The sequence below is a fragment of the Pelodiscus sinensis genome, chromosome 2 (genome assembly GCF_049634645.1).
Source record: "Pelodiscus sinensis isolate JC-2024 chromosome 2, ASM4963464v1, whole genome shotgun sequence".
In the NCBI taxonomy this organism is placed as follows: domain Eukaryota; kingdom Metazoa; phylum Chordata; order Testudines; family Trionychidae; genus Pelodiscus; species Pelodiscus sinensis.
This window is the reverse complement of record NC_134712.1, coordinates 45,747,349-45,770,370: the sequence shown is the minus strand read 5'-3', so window position 1 is coordinate 45,770,370 and position 23,022 is coordinate 45,747,349. Positions and strand designations below refer to the sequence as shown.

The following is a 23,022-nucleotide window of genomic DNA, read 5'->3' as shown; positions in this document are numbered from 1 at the left end:
CCAGAGGGAAGTAACCTTGTGGGGACAGAAGCAAATGGTGGTGGCCATGTCCCTCCCATACCATGGAGGTTAAGGGGCCATTGCAATTGGTGAAGCAGCAATAGGAGAGGGCTACACCTTCTTTGGGGACTAACATTTTGGATTTTGTAGACAAACTGCAAAACACCATCAGAAACTCTTGAGTCCTTTGCTCAAAAAACCCTGCAGGATGCCCAGCAATCTTATAATATCTTTATTTTAATAAGATAATTTGACATTTGTATGAATAAAGCTTGACAGAATGCTGGGGAAGTCAGCTTGGAAGTGACTTCTAGGTGCCCATTCCAAAGGCCTATGAGGTTCAAACATTTCTATGAGGATCCATTCTTGGCTGGAATGTTTGGGCCTGACCCAAAGCCCAATTGAAATCAATGGAAAGATTCTCATTGAAGTCAATATGTGGTCAGGCCTGACGGAAAGAGGGATGAGGTGCTGACTTCAACTCTTGTTACACACCTGAAGTAATTAGTATTTGTCTCAATGTTTGTGTTTTGTTCTCCTGGACTGTGACAGTACCACCCAGAGGAAAAGACTGATGGGGGAAAATATCAATAAAGATTGTGAGGTAGAGCACTCCTGATATCAGGACAAATCACTATCAACACTCAGGGCAGATAGGGTATGTCTACACTTGCTCCCTATCTCAAGATAGGGATGCAAATGTAGTGTACCAAAATTGCTAATGAAGCGCGGGATTTAAATATCCTGTGCTTAATTAGCATAATCGCGTCCGGCCACCATTTTGAAATCGCATTATTGCAAAATAAAATGCCCTGTGTAGCTGAGTTATTTCAGGAGAAAACCCTTTTCTTGATATCACTGCTTCTCCTCATACAATGAGGTTTAACAGTTATTTTGAGAGAAGGGTTTTCTCTCAAAATAACGCTGCTAAACAGGGCATTTTATTTTGCAATAATGCGATTTCAAAATGGCGGCCAGACACGATTATGCTAATTAAGTGTGGGATATTTATATCCCGGGTTTCATTAGCAATTTTGGTACACTACATTTGCATCCCTATCTCAAAATAGGGATACAAATGTAGACATACCCGTAGTCAAGGCTCGAAGAACTGCGGCAAGAGCTACTCACTAGCCCGCACCGTGCATGTACCAGACCGGCACTGTGTATGCACGCAGTACCGGTGAATGGGGTGCATGGAACAACCAGCTGAGATCTACTCACCCGGTTTGTCGAGCCCTGCCCATAGTGTTCATCTAGTTGTCACAGTCTTATTACAAATGAACAAGCCAGGCACTGGTAAAAGACAATCTCATGCCAGGCCTTACTTCCTTTAGGGAAACTCTGGAAATCAGCAGTCTCCCAAGCATTTCCTGAACCCACCCAAGCTTTTCTTAGAGTGAGAGCTGGAGATCTGATCTTCTTCAAAGTCAGCCCCCAAATGAGTTGTATTCTTCCCTTTTAACTCCTCTCTCCAAGCTTGACACCTAGGGCAGGTGTAGCAGGGATAGACTGATTAAGCTCAAAGTATGTCCTTAACCCTTTCCTCACCAGTGCAGGCTTTGTATATCCCATCATACCTCAAGATGAGGTAGGACATCTGAATAGTAATCTTTCATTTTTTACACATTACTCTCTTTACTGGAGTGCAAAAGATAATTCCTTCTTTTGTAAAAACACATATTTAAAATTATATGATTTTTTGAATGGTCCTTGCAGCATCTGAACTCAGGCAACTTAGTACAAGCATTGTTAATATGTGATCAGAGATGACCTAAAAAAACCTGACCCTAATATAGTCGAGAAGCATAAAAATCTAAGTCAAGCTTGATTGTATTTTATAAGTTGAGGTCCAAATCATTTTATTTAAACAGTGGTTAAATCCTTTCCCCCCTCTTCTCTTTTTCCTTAGCCCACAGCAGGTCCAGTCTTTGATTCTGACAGAAAGGACAAATTTGTTGTCTGGCTGATTAGCTGGTATTTTGTAAGCATCAAGCAAAGTGCAGCCAAACTCTGCTGGGAGCAATAAACAGGAAGAAACAAGCCAGTAAAACCCAACCACAAGCTGACTGGAAATTAGTGACTACTGGTCATCACTGTCAAAAGAGAAGCACAAGACTCAATGCTGTCACTTCTACAGAACAGCACAGAAATTAAACCCTCTTGTTCTCCATGCCAGGGTACTCAGAGTTTTACTTCAATGTGGACCATGGCTACCTGGAGGGGCTGGTCCGAGGTTTTAAATCTGGGATCTTGACGAATGCGGACTACATCAACCTAGTGCAATGTGAAACACTGGAAGGTGAGTCTGTTAGTTTTCCTTATTGAGAGAAATATTGTTGGCTAGATGACTGATAAAAGTTAAAAAAGAGAAAGGTCAGAAAAAGACAGACAATAATGGACGTTATTGTCAGCAAATAGTAATCTTGTTTTTCCCTTTTGGAAAAGTCCTAGGGAATTTAATAGAAGTGAAGTCAATATGGTTCTATAGAAGTTACTCCAAAAATCTTTAGGATGAGAATTTCAGAGACTGATACCTTACTTGTGCATTCTCACCATGCTATACAGAATTATATAAATATGTATCATATAGTTCACAAAAACCTAGAAAAAGCTTACCATTTGGTAAGGTATCCATTGGATTTTTCCATAAAGGTTCTGATTATAGAATTGTGTTATTGAATAATTTTTAGATCATTAAGAGACTTTCCATTTAAAAGGGGGAAAATTTGGGCTTTAGGGAGATAAAGTTGCATTACTTTTAAACAAATAAAGGCTTTTGTGAAGGTGACTTTGTTCCAGAGACGAGAACAGGCAGTTGTTTCCAAAACAGCTTTTCTGGCCACAGGCTAGCTCATGCCGACCTGTGAAAATAGATAAGCAGATGATCCCTCTCCAGGCATTTCTAAAAAAATAAATTACAAACAGAAAACTTCTTTAGCAAATAAATGAACAATGAAACGAAACAAATGAAATAAACGATGTTCTCCTGTATCTAAGAGTAAAAACTACACTTATTTAACCAATTTGTTTTTACAGTTTGGAATTGCATTAGGTAAAATTATCAGCATAATAGAAATGCCAGTTCATTGCGCCTCAAACATTAGCATCTTTGCTTCTGCAGTGATGGTAGCAGAATCAGTAGAAGGGATGAGGAAGCTGAGACTTGCCCACACAAATGCTCCTCTCTCTCTTCTTACAAGGCTTGGGTAGTGGACCTTATAATAGTCTGGAAATATGAGCATGACTAGTTCCTGTCCTGTAACTTCTTTTGTATTAGGAATTATGGCCTAAGAACCTTGCCAGTTCTCCAGACATTCCTACTGCAGCTATTTCCATGAGTCAAATATCTCCTGCTCAATGAATTATTAAACCCAGTGCTCTTTCTTCCTTTATCTTTTCTTCACTTTCCAGTAGGCAAACAAGTGATGTTTCCTGAGTTTTCTGAGAGCATAAATTAGCTCCTTGGCTGTTTTTTTAAAGAGTGAAGAAATACCTCACTTTGAAAAATAAGGTATTTTTCACCATCTATCCAATCTTTAAAAAAATACCCAATCTTTCCAAAGAGTGATCATTCAAGGAAAAAAATGGTTAATCATGTTCTGGAGAAATAAACTACATGATAGATAGTTCATTTAAAAATTAAGATATTGTTAGAGAGAAAACCATTGTTCAAAAATGTATCTGCCTTTCAAAAGTTTTGAACTAAATTATCTTATTGTTATTTCTGCAGTACTGAATGAGTGCATGGTATTTTACTGACAGATAATTGTAAGATACCAAGATCCTTCTCTAAATGAGCTTTGCAGTATAAATTAACTCTAATGAGTTTTCTTAATCTTGTTCCCTGATCTTAACTCTATTTTAGAATCCACACACATTAGAGCAGCAGCCTGTAGCAACTGCTATTCTGTCATGAACTTTTGTGTAATTGTTCTCTGTCCATTTAACTGTTCAGGATTTCCTTCCTTTGAAGCATTTGGCAATTTTTTTAAAGTAATACCAGATTCCCTCATCTCCCACAAATTTAACACTGACAACCAAAAACTGAAAGAGCATCAAAATTACACACATCACTATTTACATGCACTATGTGTAGGACCCTACCAAATTCATGGTTCATTTTCATCAATTTCATGATCACAGGATTTTTAAAATAATAAATTTCATTTCAGTTATTTAAATCTGAAATTACATTAAGTTATAAATTTAGGGGTTCTGACCCATAAAGGAGTAGTGGGAAGGTCACAAAGGGTACGTCTAGACTACAGGCTTTTGTTGACAGAGGCTTTGTCGACAGATACTGTTGACAAAGCCTGTGTCGACAAAGAGCGTCTAGACTACATCCAGTTCTGTCGACAAAGCAAGCCGCTTTTTCGACAGAGAGTCTAAACCAGAGGTTCCCAACCTGGGGTACGTGTACCCCCAAGGGGTACGAGAAGCTTGTCAAGGGGGTATGGGGAATATTTGGTAAATAACTAGATTATCCTAATTGAAATATTCCAAAAGTAGTAGTGTTAGTGAAAGGAGTTGTGGATTCTAGAGTCCAGAATTTATTTCCTTTCATAGTGAATAGGGGGTACGGGAAGGTTTACTAAAAGCCAAGGGGTTACGGGGACCGAAAAAGGTTGGGAACTCCTGGTCTAGAAAAAAAACAGTGTGGATGCAATAGCGCCTTTTGTCGACAGAACTCTGTCGACAAAAGGCATTATTCCTCTTAGAATGAGGTTTACTGCCGTCAACAAAACTGCCGCGTTCTGTCAACTTACTGTCGACAGAACTCAGCGGTAGTGTAGATGCAGGTATAGTTTTGTTGACAAAAGTCCACTTTTGTTGACAAAACCCTGTAGTCTAGACACACCCAAAGTTATTGAAAAGGGTGTGGGACTGTTATTTTGCTAAGGAACTGGAGACTGGAGACTAGAAAATAATGGAGATCTCCTTAGGGTCAAGTGTTGACTTCTGGGGGATTGAATGAACTATTGAATTTTTCATCTAATGTTATTAATGTGCTTCTCCGAAGGGATCACTATTTGCATTCGTAGTAGGTGATAGGGCTATCTATTTGCACTATTTGCATGTTCTCTGGGTGATAGGGAAGATGCTACAATCTGGTCACAGGTAGAATTTCTGTTTTCAGTTAACTCAATACATACGCATCTACAGCCATTATTTGACAGAGACCTCATCTGAAAAAGTATTTCCTGACCCCTTTTACTGGCCTTCATACAACTCCCCTACTTTTCCAAGCTCATCATCAGAAGCAAGCTGCCCCCAGATCAGACATATCTCAAAGTAGCACCAAGCCCTTCAGTAGCTGCAAAACCCAAAGACATGGCTGCATTGCTACACCCCTACAATATGTCTTTGAAGATCCTGGGGTCTTAAACATCCCTATCACAACATGTGATGTATCTCAACCAGTGCACCAAATGCCCCAATAGCAATTATAGAGTGAAACAAAAACAAGCATTACACTCTCAAATGAACTCTCACAGGAAGATGATAAAAGTTAAAGGCTAAGTCTACAATGGCACTGTTATCAGTAAAAGTTTGGTCAGTATAGGTGTGGAAACCCCTGCCTCACCACCACCTCTGGCTGACATAAGTTTCACTGGCAGAAGTGTTGGTGTGGATAGTACTATGTTGGCAGGAAATGCTCTCCCACCAACGCCACTCATTGGGATGATTTAATCAGAGGTGGATTACTATATTGTGGGGCCCTGGGCCAGTGCAAATGGTAGCCCTTCCCCACCCATTCCACTTGCATTTCCCCCTCTGCCAGGGAGCAGGGGCAGGGCGTAGTAGGGGCTTCTGCTTCCCAGGACTCCTGCTGCAGGGAGCAGGGTTGGGGCATGAGAGCTTCCCATATCCCCAGGAGGAGCACTGGGTAAGCAGGGTGGGGAAAGCTCCCACACCCAAACTGTGCTTCCCAGCAGCAGTGCCAGGTAGAGTAGGTCAGGGTGCAGGTTCACCTATTTTTCTGCAGCACATGGGCATGGGACCCTTTGGTCCAGTGACTAATCTTCCATTGGATTTAATTAGGCAGATAGGAGAGCTCTCCTGTTGGCATAGAGCAGCTACAGGGAAGACTTTACAGTGCTTTACCGGCAGTGTTACAACTGTGCCGCTATCAGTAATCTAGATATAGCCAAACCACCTATCACTGTGGATGAACACATGGAAGAAAGCAATGACTATATCTTACCTATCAGTCCTGATCCTCAAAGGAAACCTGCACAACACTTTCAAAAGACAAGCCTGGGAGTTTACATTCATAACTTTGCTAGACACTAAAAATCATGGACTAAATAAAGATGATTCATGGTTTATTGCAGCAATCTTTAACCAACTAACAACTCCCCCAGCAGCTTTCCACCATGCCTTTTCCTTGATATAACAGATGGAGTATTAACAGGCCACTTCACTTTGTATGGTCTCTTGAAATTTGTGTTAATTACTTATGCTAAAGAATTTGTTCTAACTTTATATTTAGCAGTGGCATTTGTTAGTTTCTCAGACCTCAAGAGCTCTGTGTAATCTCAAAACTTGTCTCTCTCATCAACAGAAATTGGTCCAATAAAAGATATTATCTCATTCACCTTGCCTCTGTAGTATCCTGGGACTCACATGGCTACAACAACACTGCTGATACAATGCCTATTCTGATGATCCTATCAGTGAAATATAGTGATAGCTCTATGCAGAGTTTGAGACTTAAGAGATTGGTGTCTGGGTTATGCTGTATAGGTTGACCAGCCACCTCAGCTCCAAAGGAAGACCCCTTATGAGCAGCTGTATCAAGCTGCTCAGAATGCATTTATGTGGAGTAAATCAAGGCAAATGAGGCAGTTGGAAAAAGGTCACAAGAAGCTTGAGTCTTGTTCCTCTCTGATGACATAGTAAAGTATTCTAATCCTTACATGTTAGTTCAATACATTAAGAAAGGGGAAAAAAAGGCAAAATTATAACTTTTAGAAAATATAGCTGTGATACAAAATATTGGTGAGTACAAAAATATTTATCTATATAGACTTGATTTTAGATATAATTATGAGCATGATAAATAGACAAATATTTTTCCTCGTGCTAGGATTAAGTAAGTATATTTTCAATTAGAAAATAAATCTGTACTGCAGCAATCTTCAGTTTTCTGACTCCACTGACTATAGACTATGTGCTTAAAAGGACATAACCTTTACAATGTTTTGTCAACAGAATCTTGTGTTTAACTCTGTAAGACTTGTTTAACATGGATTTCCTTCATAAGGATTAGTTTTTACTGGCTGCATTCAGTCTGGTGCAGGAAGACCTAGAAATACACTGGTAGATGCACAGGTAGTAACTAGAATGAGTTTGTTTGACAAAGGGGGTATGTTGAATGTGATTACTGTAAATGAACTCAATCTGGTGGCTGTTCTGAGAAGGTGGATGGGAGAATGTGCTATTTCAGTCCATTGCCACTGAAGTATCACTGGTAAGACTCTATGGAGATTAAAGCAGCCCTGCCCTAATACAACATCTGAGGAATGACTCACAATTGGTCATCTCCTATGGTATTTAAAAAAGCCTGGTTAGGAAAAGAAGGTGCAAATTTGTACTAGCCCTGCACTTGTCCTAAGTGAAGATAATGGCAAAACTCACTCTGACTTCACTAGAAGATGATCATCTTAATATAGAAATATAGGGTAAAAAACTATAAATGCAAAGTTATTCTAGTTGGTTCTGCTTCTGGCATTGTGACAGTTTATCCTCATGGCATCTTCTGACTCTTTTTGTAGACTTGAAGTTACATCTACAGACCACAGACTATGGCAATTTCTTGGCCAATGAAACTGGCCCTCTCACCGTTTCCACCATTGATGATAAACTGAAAGCCAAATTACTCACAGAATTTCACTACTTTAGAAACCATGCCTTTGAACCCCTTGCCACATTTCTGAACTTCATCACGTAAGTTAGGTTACCTTGTTCATTTCAATTGCCAAATTATTCAAAGTAAGTCAAGGTAAATTTTGTGTTGTTGCAATTTACACACAGCTGGTCAATGAGTGATTTTTAAAAAATATTGTATCATTTTAAAGATGTGTAACAGTGTTTGGAAACCTGCATTAAAATCTATTCTTATTTGTTACATCATGGATGAACACTTTCAAAGTTATATTCCTTGTTTGGAGTGGAGGAGGTGAGATGGGGAAGAAGGATTTACATTTTTCTAATTATATCGCTGTTTTTAAATTAGGGTTTGGATTTTCTGGGGCAAGATGAAGAAACTCATGATATGAAGGGGTAGGAGTTCTAGTGCAGAATACATATTCTATATTTCCATATATATAGCAAACTCTGCATCTTGCTTCAAGATAGCAGTCTAAATATGAATTTCTATGTTAAATTCTTTGTATTTGAAAAGTCTAAGTCCTATTTGATCTGGTCTTGACTTTAACAACACATTACTGAGAAAATATAGACCTGATATATTTTGGTTTGGGTGTTTTAGAAAATCTCCTTTTCTCAGTCGTAAGTACTTTAGTATATGTTCCTTCTTATCTTACCTTTTAATAAATTGTTACAAACTTGCAAGAATTAACTTCCCAGATTAGTTTGGGGTAGTAATTTTTTCCTGGCACAAAAGTAAAGTATCATTATATTTTATTTATTATCATAAAGATGGCTGAGTTAATTTTGTGCATGAACTAATAAACATAGTGGCTGCTTCTAGACTGGCAAGTTTTTCCGCAAAAGCAGCTGCTTTTGCAGAAAAACTTGCCAGCTGTCTACACTGGCTGCTTGAATTTCCTCAAGAACACTGACTTCCTACTGTCTGAAATCAGTGCTTCTTGTGGAAATGCTATGCTGCTCCCATTTGGGCAAAGCTTTTGCGCAAAAGAGCCAGTGTAGACAGCTCAGATTTGTTTTGCGCAAAAAAGCCCCGATTGCGAAAATGGCGATCGGGGCTTTTTTGCACAAAAGTGCATCTAGATTGGCAGGGACTTTTGCGGAAAAGCGTCCGTGCCAATCTAGACGCTCTTTTCTGCAAATGCTTTTAACGGAAAACTTTTCCGTTAAAAGCATTTGCGGAAAATCATGCCAGTCTAGATGTAGCCAATGATTTTGCAAGACTACACTAGGACAGCTAAGCACTAAAACTGCAAAATTCACAATTTTTGTTTCACAGAATTTGATTAAAAAAAATATTCCTTTTTTAATTTCACCATTTTGCAACATGCTGTCCATTCACTCTTGTAGTAAAACCCACAGAAGGCTGGTAAGAGGGAAGAAATCTCTGTGAGAATCCCAAATAGCCATGTGGCTGGTCTGAAGGATACTGAGTGATCTGCAGGAGGCCAAGGTCATCCACCCAAATTCTATAATCATAGAGTCCACCAGTCATAATAACACACTTAAAAGTACAACTCCATCACAAAAGGAACTCTGAATATAGTCACTTTCAATAGTTGCCGTTATCCTAACGTTCCTCATAGGAAACAGCAATATCCCCAAACTGCAGCAGCTTCTAATTCAGCAGATGTACTATTGGTATAATGTATGGGTAGATCTTAAAACAAAACCACATCCTAAGGCTGCAGTGCTGCATAAAAACACTTTCCTTGCATTTATACTTGTTCTAAAGAAAGAAGTAAGTCCAAAAGCATTTAAATGTCTAAGCAACACCAGCGTTCAAAATGAATGTTATCTAGCAGTTATTTTTCTGTTTGTGGGATGTTGGTGTCTGAATAGCTGAAAACAGAGCAAGTATTTTGGTGGTTTAGGTTTACTTTTATATGCTCTGTTTCTCAATTTTTCTAAGGCAAACTTTCCTAATAAGAAATTTTGTAACTTTTTTCTCCAAACTCAGATACAGCTATATGATTGACAACGTGATTCTGTTGATAACTGGTACACTGCATCAGAGACCCATAGCTGAACTTGTTCCCAAGTGCCATCCATTGGGTAGTTTTGAGCAAATGGAAGCAGTCAGCATTGCCCCAAACCCTGCTGAACTATTCAATGCAATTTTGGTTGACACACCATTAGGTATGAAAATGTAATGATTTCTCTTTTTTCTACACATATGCTCCTCTTCACATATTCCTGATAATTTCATTTCAGATCACATCAGCAGTTGTTTGAATACATTTAATATTATTTGATTATTTAACCTATGAGTAATTGGCAAGAGAATTGCAGAACAGGATGCAATTTTGAAGTGGTGTTCTGAGCTTTCAACAAAACACTGGTTGATTACCAATTTTTATTTAACCTGCAGAGCAATCACATAAAGAAAACATGCTACACTAGATTAGATTTTTTGTAGCTTACTTTCAGAAATATCAAATGACTCTGATAATGATTGAATTCTTATTTCAAGGTCTACTGTAAACATCTACAAACAGCTGTTTCCATAACTGAACCATTTAGGAAAAATCCGGCCTATTTTTCTTTAGGTGCCAAGGTTCCGGGTAATGGAAGCAATTATTATTAAATATTTATTTTATTGTATTGCCCAAAAGCCCAGTAAGGTGTGGAAACCCATTGTGCTGGACACAGTACAAACAGAGAAAAAGCCAAGCTGTGCCTTGAATGATTTATAATCTAAAGATAAAACAGACCAAGGGATAAGATTGTGGATACACTGTACAAGCAAAGGAATATGGTGAACAACCAGCATAGCTTCGCTAGTTACACACATTGTATTTTCAAGTTATTTAATTGAGCAAAGTGATACAATTTGGTGTTCATGCTCTGCACTGTGTTGTGCCCAATTATGCAGGCATTCACCGTGTAAAGGAGCTAGAGCTACCTGCTCTGCCCCTGCCAGTTCCAGCCCTGGAGAAGCTGGTGGTGGGTGCCTGGCTAGGACTAGAGAAAGATTGGGGCTGAAGGATCCTTTGTTATATGGATCCTCTATTCCTTCCCCATGTACAAAAACATACTGAAGGGGTATAGCTAAGGAGGCTACACCACCAACTGGGCCACAAAGCAGCTCCATGACTTTAAAAGAAAGATTGTTCACTACTTCAGCCTCTGTAAACTCCCTAAAGCCCAGCCTAACTACTTGTGCCAGGGAGTAGGCTAGAGCCTTAATTAGCAATCCCCATTTGATGTTCTCTGGAGATTTGGGTATTGACAGATGAATTGATTCCCCTTGCAGCAGAATCCCAGTATAAAGAAAACAATTAAGAGGATTTCACATATTTACCTTCCTGTTTCTCCTCCCTATTCCTCCTCAAATTACACTTTCTTGTATAACAGAAACCACACTTCCTTGATTGTGACACACAGCTGGTAGATTGCTACTTGTCAGAGATACTCATATCTCCATATGAATTTATTCTGTAACTTAAACTCTGTTTTCAGCACCTTTCTTTCAAGACTGCTTGTCTGAAAATGACTTGGATGAAATGAACATTGAAATAATGCGCAACAAGCTATACAAGGTAAATGCTTCTTGGAATGCTCTACCGTGAACTTCCTATAAAAGTGAAAAAAATTACACAAATACAGAGCTGGCCTTACCATGAGGCGAACTGAGGTGGCCACCTCAGGTGCCAGACTGTGGGGAGGAGGTGCCACTAGGACCCAGAGGCTATGTCTAGACTGCAGGCTTCTTTCGAAAGATGCTCTTTCGAAAGCATCTTTCGAAAGAGCATCTTTCGAAAGATCGCGTCTAGACTGCAGGCGGATCTTTCGAAAGAAAAATCCGCTTTTTCGAAAGAGAGCACCCAGCGAGTCTGGATGCTCTCTTTCGAAGACAGCCTCTTTACATTGAAGAACGCCTTCCTTCGAAAGAGGAGCTTTTGAAGGAAGGCGTTCTTCCTCGTGAAACGAGGTTTACCGCCATCGAAAGAAAAGCCGCGTTCTTTCGAAATAATTTCGAAAGAACGCGGCTTGAGTCTGGACGCAGGGGAAGTTTTTTCGGGAAAAGGCTACTTTTCCCGAAAAAACCCCTGAGTCTGGACACGGCCAGAGTGTAGAAAATTGCGTCTGCTGCTGGTTCATATGTATTCTCTCTGCTCCAGATGCACAGAGATGGTGGAGTGCCGTGAGGGGTAGATCAGGAATAAGGCAGAAATGAGACCTTTCGAAGTTTTGGTCCAAGCAAGGGGGGGGCCATGGAGGCGTAATTTGAGCTCCCCACCTCAGGTGCCAAAATGTTGTGGGCTGGCCCTGCACAAATATGATCAAACCCCTACAATTTGAGAACTATCACCATGTTCTATATTTCAAAATCTCATTAGTGAAAATGCTGCAGGTGTAAGCTAATTATTTGCTTTTAATTTGGCCCTTCAATTCCATTGCCCAGCTGGTAATGGGGTTGTGGGATTGTTGTGCTCTACTGTTCCTGCCAGGGAGCAAGAGTTTGCCGTGCTTCAGCACTCCACTAGGGAGCAGGGTTGAGGGCCTGAAAGCCCCTGTGCCTGGATTTCACTCCCCATCAGGAACACCAGGCAGGTGAGAGGAACAAGGCAAGTCGCCAATCCCATTCTCCAGCTGCAGCTGAATGGGACAAGTGATGGAGTGGCTTTCTATATAATTTCCTTACCAAGATGAGGCTTTCAGGCCAAAAAGTTTGCCCACCCCTACTTTAGATGTTACAGTAGACTTCCGATAATCCGGCACTTTTGGGACCGAGGTGGTGCCGGATTATCGGATATGCCAGAGTAGCAGGAGGTACTGCATACTCCCAACCCAATCCCCAATCTTATGCCCGGAGCTACCAGTACAGATGCGCATCTCCCTCCTGGCACTGGGACACATGCGCTGAGCGGCCGGCTTTTCAATGAGCTGGCTGGGATGCCGTGTGTAACCCAATCCCCCTCCCCTTCCCCTTCCTCAGAGCCAAACACTTCTCCTCGTTGCTGTAACCTGATCCCACTCCATCCCCCACCTCCCACCTTATGCTCAGGTCCTGGTACAGCCGCACGTCTCCCTCCAGGCACTGGGGCACGTGCACTGAGCGGCCAGCTTTTCAGTGAGCTGGCAGGGACGCCGTGTGTAACACAATCCCCCTTCCCCTTCTCTCCTTCCCCAGAGCCAAACACCTTCCCTCCCTGCTGTAACCCACGTGAGAGCGGCTGACCTAAGCAGTTCCGGGTTCCGTCCCAGTTCTGTCAGGGGCGCTTGCCATTTTGATGCCAGACTATTGGGAGCGCTGGACAATTGGGTGCCGGACAATTTAAGTTTTATTGTATTAACATTGTAAGAGGAAGACACTTTAATTTTCCAAGTTCAATCTAGTAAATCATTTAAGTACATACTTATCTTACCCATCAAATTCAGCTGGAGTACCCACATACTTAATTATTTGCTGGCCTGGGGCCTTAAAGAAGTTCTATATAAAATTTATCTTTTTCTCCTTCGTTTAGTCTTATCTCGAGGCTTTCTATAAGTTCTGTGAAAAACAAGGAGGTACCACAGCAGAAATAATGTGCCCTGTTCTTGAGGTAAGAAGAGCACTGTCCTTAAGCATTTGAGTATTCCATGAGGCGTTTCTAGCTTAATTACTTCAAGTGCTTTTCCTGCTTCTTCTTTCCCTATTTAGTGAAACTACTTTGCCTGACGCTCAACTTTTCTCTGAGTGACAATTGGTTAGAATCATAGAATACTAGGACTGGAAGGGACCTTGAGAGGCCATCGAGTCCAGTCCCCTGGCAGGACCAAGTACTGTCTAGGCCATCCTTGATAAACATTTATCTAACCTACTCTTAAATATCTCCAGAAATGAAGATTCCACAACCTCCCTGGGCAATTTATTCCAGTGTTTAACCACCCTGACAGTTAGGAAGTTTTTCCTAACGTCCAACCTAAACCTCCCTTGCTGCAGTTTAAGCTCATTGCTTCTTGTTCTGTACTCAGAGGCCAAGATGAACAAGTTTTCTCCCTCCTCCTTATGACACCCTTTTAGATACCTGAAAACTGCTATCATGTCCCTCCTCAATCTTCTCTTTTCTAAACTAAACAAACCCAATTCTTTCAGCCTTCCTTCATAGGTCATGTTCTCTAGACATTTAATCATTCTTGTTGTCCTAGAAAGTTTCCATTTTGCAGAAAAAGCATTTTCCATGAGAAAATAATTCAGACAAAATTACCAATCAGCTTTAGCTGAAGTCAATGGTAGTTTTACCAATGAGTTCAGTGGGAACAAGGTATGTCAAAGCTAAGCATTTTTAAAAATTCCCCATAGATCAGTTGGCTATGAGTGTAGAGTTCTTTATAGAAGGATTTCTCCCTCTGTAACATTAAATTGATCTAAGGACGTGCTGAAAAGTCTCTTTTTTATAAAGACGGCTAATAAAGAAATTCAATTAATCAACAGATAAAGAAGAAATAGCATTTATGCTGTATTGTACTTTCATACGGATATGCTCAAGTCTGATCCTTCAAACCTTACTCAAGAATGCAGCCATCCTGCAGTCAATAGGACCATTTCCACATATTCATTCCCAAAATTAAAAGTTATTATCTTAAAATATCATTAAAATGTGCATTGTCCTCAAAATAGTACAGATATAACAGCTAAAAGTCATCCTAAATAGACATTATAGGTCAGTGGTCTCCAACCTTTTTAAGCTCGAAATCACTTTCTGAATTTAAGTGCAATCCAAGATCTACCTCACACCCAAATACCCTGCCACACATCCTTTATGCCCCTTCTCTGAGGCCCCTCCCCCTGCTCACTCCATCTTCCCTCACTTTCACCAGGCTAGAGCAGAAGGTTGGTGTGGTCTTTGCTTAAGAGATTTGGAGTGTGAGAGGGGCTCTGAGCTGAGCTTGGGACAGGCAGTTTGGGTACAGGAGGGGGTTCTACGTAAGGGCTCTGGGAGGGCATTTGGATGCAGGGGTTTTTGGGGCTAAGGCAGGGGCTTGGGCTGTAGGGGAGGGTTCATGACTGGGGTAGGGTTTTGGGATGTGGGCTCCAGCTGAGCCCTGCTTACCTCAGGTGGCTCTTAGGTGGTGGTTCAGTGGGGCTAGGTAGGCTCACCTTTCCCCCCTCCCCGCCCCCAGCACAGCACCACTCCCAAAAGCAGCCAACAAACTCCCTCCAAAGTCCTGTTGTGCCCCCCTCTCTGCTCTGTGGAGATAGGATACAGGGTGGGAGAGGGGGCACCTTGATATCAGTGCCCCTCTTTTTCCTCCCCTGCCCTGCACAGCAAGCAGGAGGCTCCTGAGGACAGCTCCAAGGCAAAGGGCAGGAGCTGTACAGCAGTGGGGGGAGGGGCAGCTGAAGTGCTGGCACTTGATAGCCTCTTGGCCAAACCAGTTAGGATCACCTGTCAGAGGCTCCAAAATCTACCAGTAGATCTGCTCTACTGGTTGGTGACCACTGTTATAGGTGAAATACTCCTGCCCTCTCTACTCATGAAAGTAGACCCACTGGGATTGATGTACCTGCTCACATTTGTAAAGCAAGTAGGATTTGGCTCTATTACTTATTAACCAGAAATATTTTCATGCATACTTATTTTCTAATAATTTCCTTGCTGTTTATTCTCTTTCTGCATGCTGAAGCCAGTGCCAAAGGGCAATCAAATCACTGTTACAACTTGTTCTAGGCCATATACTCAAGATCTAGGAATGTGAATCTGTTCTAAATTTGCAAAACAATGTTGCAACTACTAAAATGCAAACAAGTTATATTGCTCAATAGAAAACTGTAATTCTCTGCTTACCAAAGCATTCTGAAAGTTCACATACTTGGAAGCACTGCACACTCTGCCTAAATTCTGCTCTTGCTGTATTTTGATACAGATAATTCTGAAGCAAACCTCAGTAATTTGCTGATCCATTACTGTTTTTAAAAAGGTACACTGTTAAAAGGAAAAAACTATTTTAGGTGTCATGTCTGTAAAATAATTGGTAAATTTAAAGATCATTTTAACTTTCATCTATCTTTAAAATATGTGATAAGTGAAATTTTCTTCTGTGCAGAGGAACAAAACATAGGCTATACATTGGCATTAATTTTCCTCCATTTCCCCTGCCATGATAGATATCACTGATATCTAAATCCATCAGAAGAAATACAGTTCTCTTCTCTAGGTGTTAGCAATCATTTAGTGTGTAAAAAACACAGAAATCCGAAGGCCTGAACTTGGCAGACAAAATGTCTTAGTTCACCTCTGCCACATCCTTATCCGTTGTTTTAAGTATACAGATTCAGCAACTATTTTTAAACTTTTCCATTTCACCTTTAATCTCAATAGCAGCTTGCCAGCACCCTGAAGTAAGTGAAATAAATGCAATCTGCTTTTTATCTCCTTTTCCTTTTTAATGTTTTGAGTAATGTTATTTAAATCCACAACAGAGTTGGAAAAAGATTTCCTATTAGTCGGCACAATTAAAAGTTTTGAGAAGCAAGAAGTTGGGAAACGAGGGAGAGGAGCAATGGTTGGGATGAAATGTCGTTGCAAGAGCCATAGAATGAAAGCTTAACTTTCTTTAATTTCTCTTTTGAGTACGTAATATCAAAAAATCACAGGACCTACTCCTTGCAAATACTTACTTACTGATTTGAGTAGACCTTGAGTAGACTTTAATGGGACTATTCATGGTATTAAATGCTAGCACTCATTATTATGCTGTTTTTCAGAATTAGGCTAAGTTTGTTTTCTGTTTTGTTTTTATAAATTAAGTTTGAAGCAGACAGACGTGCCTTTATCATCACCATTAATTCATTTGGCACAGAGCTGAGTAAGGACGACAGAGAGAAACTATATCCAACTTGTGGAAAACTTTATCCAGAAGGCTTACACCTGCTGGCTAATGCAGATGACTATGAGCAAGTGAAGTGTGTGGCAGATTACTATGCGGTATGTAAGATGTTTAAAATATCTTTCAATATTTCAGGATCTTGACTTCCAAGAAAAGCGATGCACATACAAGATTAAAATATGTTAAAGAAGTCAAATATCCAAGACATGAATCAATCACATAAAAAAGTGTATTGAATCAAAGGTCTTCAATACCTTTACTGTTCTCAATTTCTTGTATTACATTTGTGAAGTATAAGGTGCCCATCATAGAGAAATGAAAGTAGGGCCAATTCATACCTTCCTACAAGCAAAACTGTTCTCATACCACAAAGGTCACAAGCAACTAAATGTATCTAATTTAATTATTGGAAAAAGTAAATCTTTGACTGAGAACAAACAACAACAAGAAAAGAAACCCAAAAGGAGAAGAAGGAAGGTGCTGGCATATAGACTGTAACAAGGAAGACAAATCTGACATTTCTTGGCGGACTAGGGTTCTCCCTTGTTCCAAGGTATTCTGGCCCCCACTTGTTCACCTCCATCTTGTAGGGAACCCAAGTCTCCCTCAGCTAGAGAATTTCTCCTTTCTTTTACCTGCATAGGGCATGAGCTGGCCCCACCAGCAGTTGAGTTCATAGTGAATTCTCCTGCATTTTAAAGGACAAGAACAAACTCTGCATGTGCTGGGCTACAATATCATTCGGCCCAGTTTCCCTTCAAACTGGACAGAGCAGTGAAGTGGGAGTGGGATAAATTTCACTGGTATTGTGATTATGAAGCAGGAGTGATGTTCCAGACTGCTCTGGCAGAAGCCATACTGATTTAGTACAGGATCACTGCTTAAAAGTGATTGGGTTATGCTTCTCCAGTTCCTCAACCTATAGTACTCTGAGCAAGTGTGAAAACCTTGGAGCCCAGGGCTGCGTCCGCACCTACAGCCCTTCTCTAACTGGCACCTTTGCTTCTCAGTGGTTACCTCAAGGAAGAGGGGCTTAGGCAGCCATGAAAGTGAAAGGTTGCAGCCTTCAAAATTTACAGATCATAGGGACTTACAGGAAAAGGATCCCAGGTCACATAGGACTTTCCTGTCCACTGGCATCATGGTTCCTATCTGAAATGCCCTGCCATTGGTGAGGCATGTAACACATGCACACACAAACATTCTCTTTAAAGTGGGTGAAGCAACAGAGACTAAGCGAATATTACTTGCAGCAGTCTTGAGCAGTGACTACACTGCACTACATTAGTAGGAGATACTCTCCTGTCAACATAATGTATTTTCACCAGCCCTGCTAAATTGGTGCCGCTGCATTGATGCAGCAGTACTGATTTAGCACAGCAGTGAAGACAAGTCTTTGAACACAAATATCTAACCACCACAAGAGGTTAATGTAGAGAAGACATGCACAGAGAAGAGTGAGGCTGATAGACCGGTCTTGAGCTGAGCCCTAGCACCACCACCAACCAACAGTAGGTGAGTTTCCACATGGCCTGAATCTTGAGGAGACAACTATATCACAGAGCTCGCTTTCTCTCCTTTTACCTCCTGTCATCCCTTATGAGTGCCATTGGGTCAACATCCCTCCTCCTTTAAAACACACACACACACACACACACACTCCCAAAACAACAAAAAGTATAAGCAGGGATGTGGGGACATAGAAAAGGGGGAAACTATCCAATCCTTGTAGTGAATTTTGTGGTTCAGCCTCCCTTTTGTAACATAAGTTGCATCACAAATAAATACAAATTGGCCACATACTTTGTAATTGTTAAATGTACTGTGAGTGCAAGCATGATTTTTGTGCCTCTAGTTACTTGATCTGCATTCACAAGTTGGAAGCTGCCTTTCTGAAAATGTGGTTCTAAGTCACTGAAGGAGTCCTGAAATAAATGGGTATTTATACTCATGCAAAACAAACCCTTTGTAGTTCTCTCATTTTTAAATTTTGAGGTCTGGAGGGGAAAGGAGTGGTAAAACAAGAGCAAATAGTAGTATTTTTCTCCTTACGTGCATATTTGCACGGTCCATGCATTCCAAACAACCAAGTACCATCTGCATGGGTTCTTATATACAGAAAAGTTACTTAATATAGAGAGGGTTTGCCTGACTTTGATAAATAGGATGAGTGAACAGATTATTTCCCAATGGTGGTGATTTGTGTTTCTAGGAGTACAAAGCTTTGTTTGAAGAGGTAGGAAGTGGTACTGGCGAAAAGACATTGGAAGATGCGTTTTTCGAATATGAGGTAAGATGTTCTACCTCTAAATGTATTACTATTATAATTTTACTCAGCTATGGTGGGAAGTGGTAGTGGTCATTCAGTTGATAGTGCTATTTCTTCTGAGTCTGTACTGCCCCAGTATGATGTCAGGACACATTGGATTGATATAGCTGACATGTTTGGATGTTACAAAACAGGTTTCATTTTCTAAATACAACAAATGTCAGGGTATAGATGTAAAGCCTAATGGTCTGGCCAAATTTCACCTCAAGCAATTATAAAACACTTATAGAAATATCCTCTGCATTATCCATAGTAGAAAGTATTCATTTCCAGCCCTAAACTCTTGGATAATATTGCTGTGATTTGTTAAAGTTGCTACAATTAAACTGGACATGGCTGCATTTTTATTATGATTTTAGTGGGCAAATCTCTGGTTATAGTTAGTTAAGTTTGTAAAGTGCTTTAGAATCCTATTCTTTTTTAATGAAATATTTTAAAAATAATTCCTATTTAATGTTTTTCCTTAGGTAAAAATGAATGTGCTTGCATTTAATAATCAGTTCCATTTTGGAGTGTTCTACGCTTATATAAAGCTGAAGGAACAAGAAAGCAGGAATGTTGTCTGGATTGCAGAATGCATTTCCCAGAGACATAGAACCAAAATTAACAACTATATTCCTATTTTCTAATTCAGATAATTTATAATGTTAAGGTACATAACCAGAAACAATTTGTGAATATAAAGAAAAACAAAAGATTAAAGATTTTTACCCATTTTTTAAATAATGTTTTAATTGTCAATTGTCTGTTTAGCACAATGGAAGCAGAACAATAGAAGATAATAGAAACAAGTATTTTTCCTTTTATCAGATATTTAATTATTTGTAGCTGTTCCTTCAACTCCTCCCCTCCCGCAAATGTGCCCATGTTAATTTAGTTGGTCAATAAAAATTGCCTATAATTGTCTGTTTATTCTTTGGCTCCCACACCAATATAAGTGTAATTTCTATGATTTGCACTAGTAGTTTTTGGAAATCTCATCACAGCATTTACTTTGGAAGACCAGCAGTTTTCCCAAAAGACATGGTGTAGTGCATGACAACAGAACTACCATTTCAATCTAGACCATAGTTAAATGAAAATTAAGGGTTTTTTCATGTTGCTTCAAGGCTTGCCTTACAAGGGATTCTGAGGGATTAACTGGGGGAAGAGTGAGACAGACAAAATTTGTGACAACCCTCTTGCTACTCTTCTGCCATTTTCTTTCATCTATGACGTGTCCACTAAACTTCAAGTCCCAGAATCATGGAACAAGTGGTGTGTAAAGGTCAAAAGACTGTAATCATGGGGGGCACTCAGATACCATTTGTTAGGTACTATACAAGAATCAAGATGATTATATCCATTCAAACTTTAGAGGAAAAAAGACAAATTCATTGGAAAGCTGCAACTTAGATAAACATCTGTTAAATTCCAAAGTAACTGAGAAGTTAAATACCAGAATTTCTCATGCTGTTTTGGATACTTATGACTCATATAGAAAAGTAAAGATGTTAATGTACTGCATGAATCCTAGGACAGAAGAATACTACAATTTTAAATTATTTTGTAATAATATGAGCTGACAGTTTTCTATAGGAACATATTAGGAATTTATTAAAAGCTGATGATTCATGAGGAAAAATGAGTCACTTTTTAAAAGAAATTCTCTGGGTCTATTTGGTATCTCTGATCCACCCTATCTGGTACAAATTATCAGAAAACAAATTACTACTACTATAAAAAGACAATATGCTGACATATAAAGGGTTTGCAGTATTCCATTTTCGGTATATGTAATTGCCTGCTTACATTATTATTTTCACTATGTTTTCCTAATTTATATTTCCTATGTTACTCCATGACCAAAACTTCTTAGTCTGCAGCTACATTATATATAGGAAGAAAGAAGACTAAAATGTCTTTTAAAGTCTTGCAATACTCTTTTGCTAATAGGAATTAAGGAGCTTATTTACAGTCTTATGAAGAATGAAAAACGTAGAGGACAGAATTAACAGGTTCATCACACAGGAACTAAAAGTAAATGAGTCTGCACTAATAATCAAATCCTCCCTACTTGTACAAACTGAGTGAACAGTCTTTGTGACAAAGTTTCTCTGAGAAACTTGGAGAGGAAAGTATTTCAGGGCATTAGATGCCAATTGAGGCAGTGGTCAGCTGCTAGATCAGTCTATGGATAGTTGCAGTGGTATTAACTTATTTATTTAATTATTTTTTGTGTTAAAATAATAACAGCTGTTGAATATTGCTTCCATGAGTAGCTTTGTATCTGGACTAAATTTGTCAATTAAAAACTAGATTAAACCACTTTCTATTCCACACATAGTCTTTTTCATCTCTTTTTTTTAATGCAATCCCTGAATGCAAAGCAGGACTGATCTTTCTGGGTTAATTCAGGGTTTCCTCAAACTTTATTGTACCATAACCTTCTTCTGACAACAAAAATTACTACATGACCCTAGGAAGGGGGACTGATGCCCAAATACCATGGCCCCAGACAGGGGAGAGCCAAAGTCTTAGCCCTGCTACCCTAAGGGATGGGGTGCTAAAGATTGAGGACTTCATCCCTGGGCAGTGAGGCTCTGACTTTGGCTTCAGCCCCAGCAAGCCTAATACCATCCCCGGTGACTACATTAATGTGGAGGTCACGATCCACTTCAGGGCTTCAACCCACAGTTTGAGAACCAGAGTTTATCAAAGTGTTCCACTTCCCACAGCTCCCCTTGGCTGCAAATGGCGAACTGCAGACAATGGGAGCCTGTAGGCTCTGTGGCCATGGAGTCGGTAAATAAACACATTGGAGCGGCCAGTTAGCAGGTTTCTCAAAGTGGTTTTGCAGACCACTTTGAGGCTATGTCTAGACTGCAGGCTTCTTTCGGAAGACGCTTTTCCAGAAGAGATCTTCTGAAAAAACTTCTTCCGAAAGAGAGCGTTTACACATCAAAAGTGCATTGAAAAAGCAATCTGCTTTTTTGAATGATAGCATCCACATTGAATGGATGCTATATTGCATTTAAGCTGTGATTACTATGGATGGAGTGGCCACAAGGGTATCTATGCTTTTTCCTCTTTCCTCTTCTTTCAAAAGAACTCCCTCTCCCCATCCGCATACACCTTTTTCCAAAAGAGCTCTTTCGGAAAAAGACTTCTTCCTTGTAGAAAGAGGTTACCAATGTCAGAAAAAAACCCTTTGTTCTTTTGATTTTTTTTTTTTTTTGAAAGCATGTGATTGCAGTGTGGAGATAAGTGAAGTTTTTTCAGAAAAAGGCTGTTTTTCCGAAAATACTCCACAGTGTAGACATGCCCTGAGAAATATTGGTGTATATGCTTGCCATGATCACACTTAAAACTGAAAAGGTACTTCCCACTGGAAGATTACAATTATAAGATAGGACAGAATTACTTGGTTTAAATAGTCTGAGTCTGTTAATCTCAGACTGCCCAATTTCGAGACCTAAGATACAGAGAAGTCTGCTGAGATAGCAAATGCATGTTGTTTGAGTGAAGATAGTAACTGGCCACCCCATGCCACCCCATTTGACCTTCCAACAGTATTGTGAAGCTTTTAACACCAAAAGTTAGATTCTTCTCCAATGATTTCAGAAACAAGAACAGCTGAGACCAAGATCAAGCCAATAAAATGCCATGGTAGCAGTGCTTCATCTTCAGCACATGGAGGGCACAGAAATTGAGTGAAAGTAAATCAAGGGGGAAAAAAGATGGCAATAGTACTTACAGGCAGTTTGGAATGGATGACATGCATCTTCAACTGATTTCAGAGAAATCATTCTGTAAGCTAGGAGGAACATTTTCCAATAGCAAGAAGAAAATTCCACATCATAAAACCATAGGAAGAGTAAGAAAAACCTCAAAGAAACCAACAAAAATGTCTAAATTGAGACTACACTTGGAGAAATATATTAAAGTTTCATGTTTTTTGTGACTTTCAGATCAAAATTGCTTAGTTTAAATTTTTTTTA

At 39.8% G+C, this 23,022-nt stretch overlaps 1 protein-coding gene across 1 annotated transcript; it reads left to right on the top strand.

The window, feature by feature from the left end:
* Positions 1–2,001: 2,001 nt before the first annotated feature.
* On the top strand, positions 2,002–21,356 carry ATP6V0D2 (ATPase H+ transporting V0 subunit d2). Its single transcript, XM_006112982.4, has 8 exons — positions 2,002–2,302; positions 7,782–7,953; positions 9,857–10,035; positions 11,359–11,438; positions 13,368–13,445; positions 16,635–16,811; positions 18,926–19,003; positions 19,510–21,356. The coding sequence occupies exons 1-8, from the start codon at positions 2,173–2,175 to the stop codon at positions 19,669–19,671; spliced, it is 1,056 nt and encodes a 351-aa protein (XP_006113044.3). The 5' UTR covers positions 2,002–2,172; the 3' UTR covers positions 19,672–21,356.
* The last annotated feature ends 1,666 nt before the right edge of the window (positions 21,357–23,022 follow it).

Excerpts from the sequence above, each read along its gene's own strand:
- ATP6V0D2 (XM_006112982.4), top strand. The coding sequence starts at position 2,173 with ATGCCAGGGTACTCAGAGTTTTACTTCAATGTGGACCATGGCTACCTG. Across the intron at positions 16,812-18,925 it reads GTGTGGCAGATTACTATGCG|GAGTACAAAGCTTTGTTTGA; the intron begins GTATGTAAGATG and ends TTGTGTTTCTAG. Across the intron at positions 19,004-19,509 it reads ATGCGTTTTTCGAATATGAG|GTAAAAATGAATGTGCTTGC; the intron begins GTAAGATGTTCT and ends GTTTTTCCTTAG.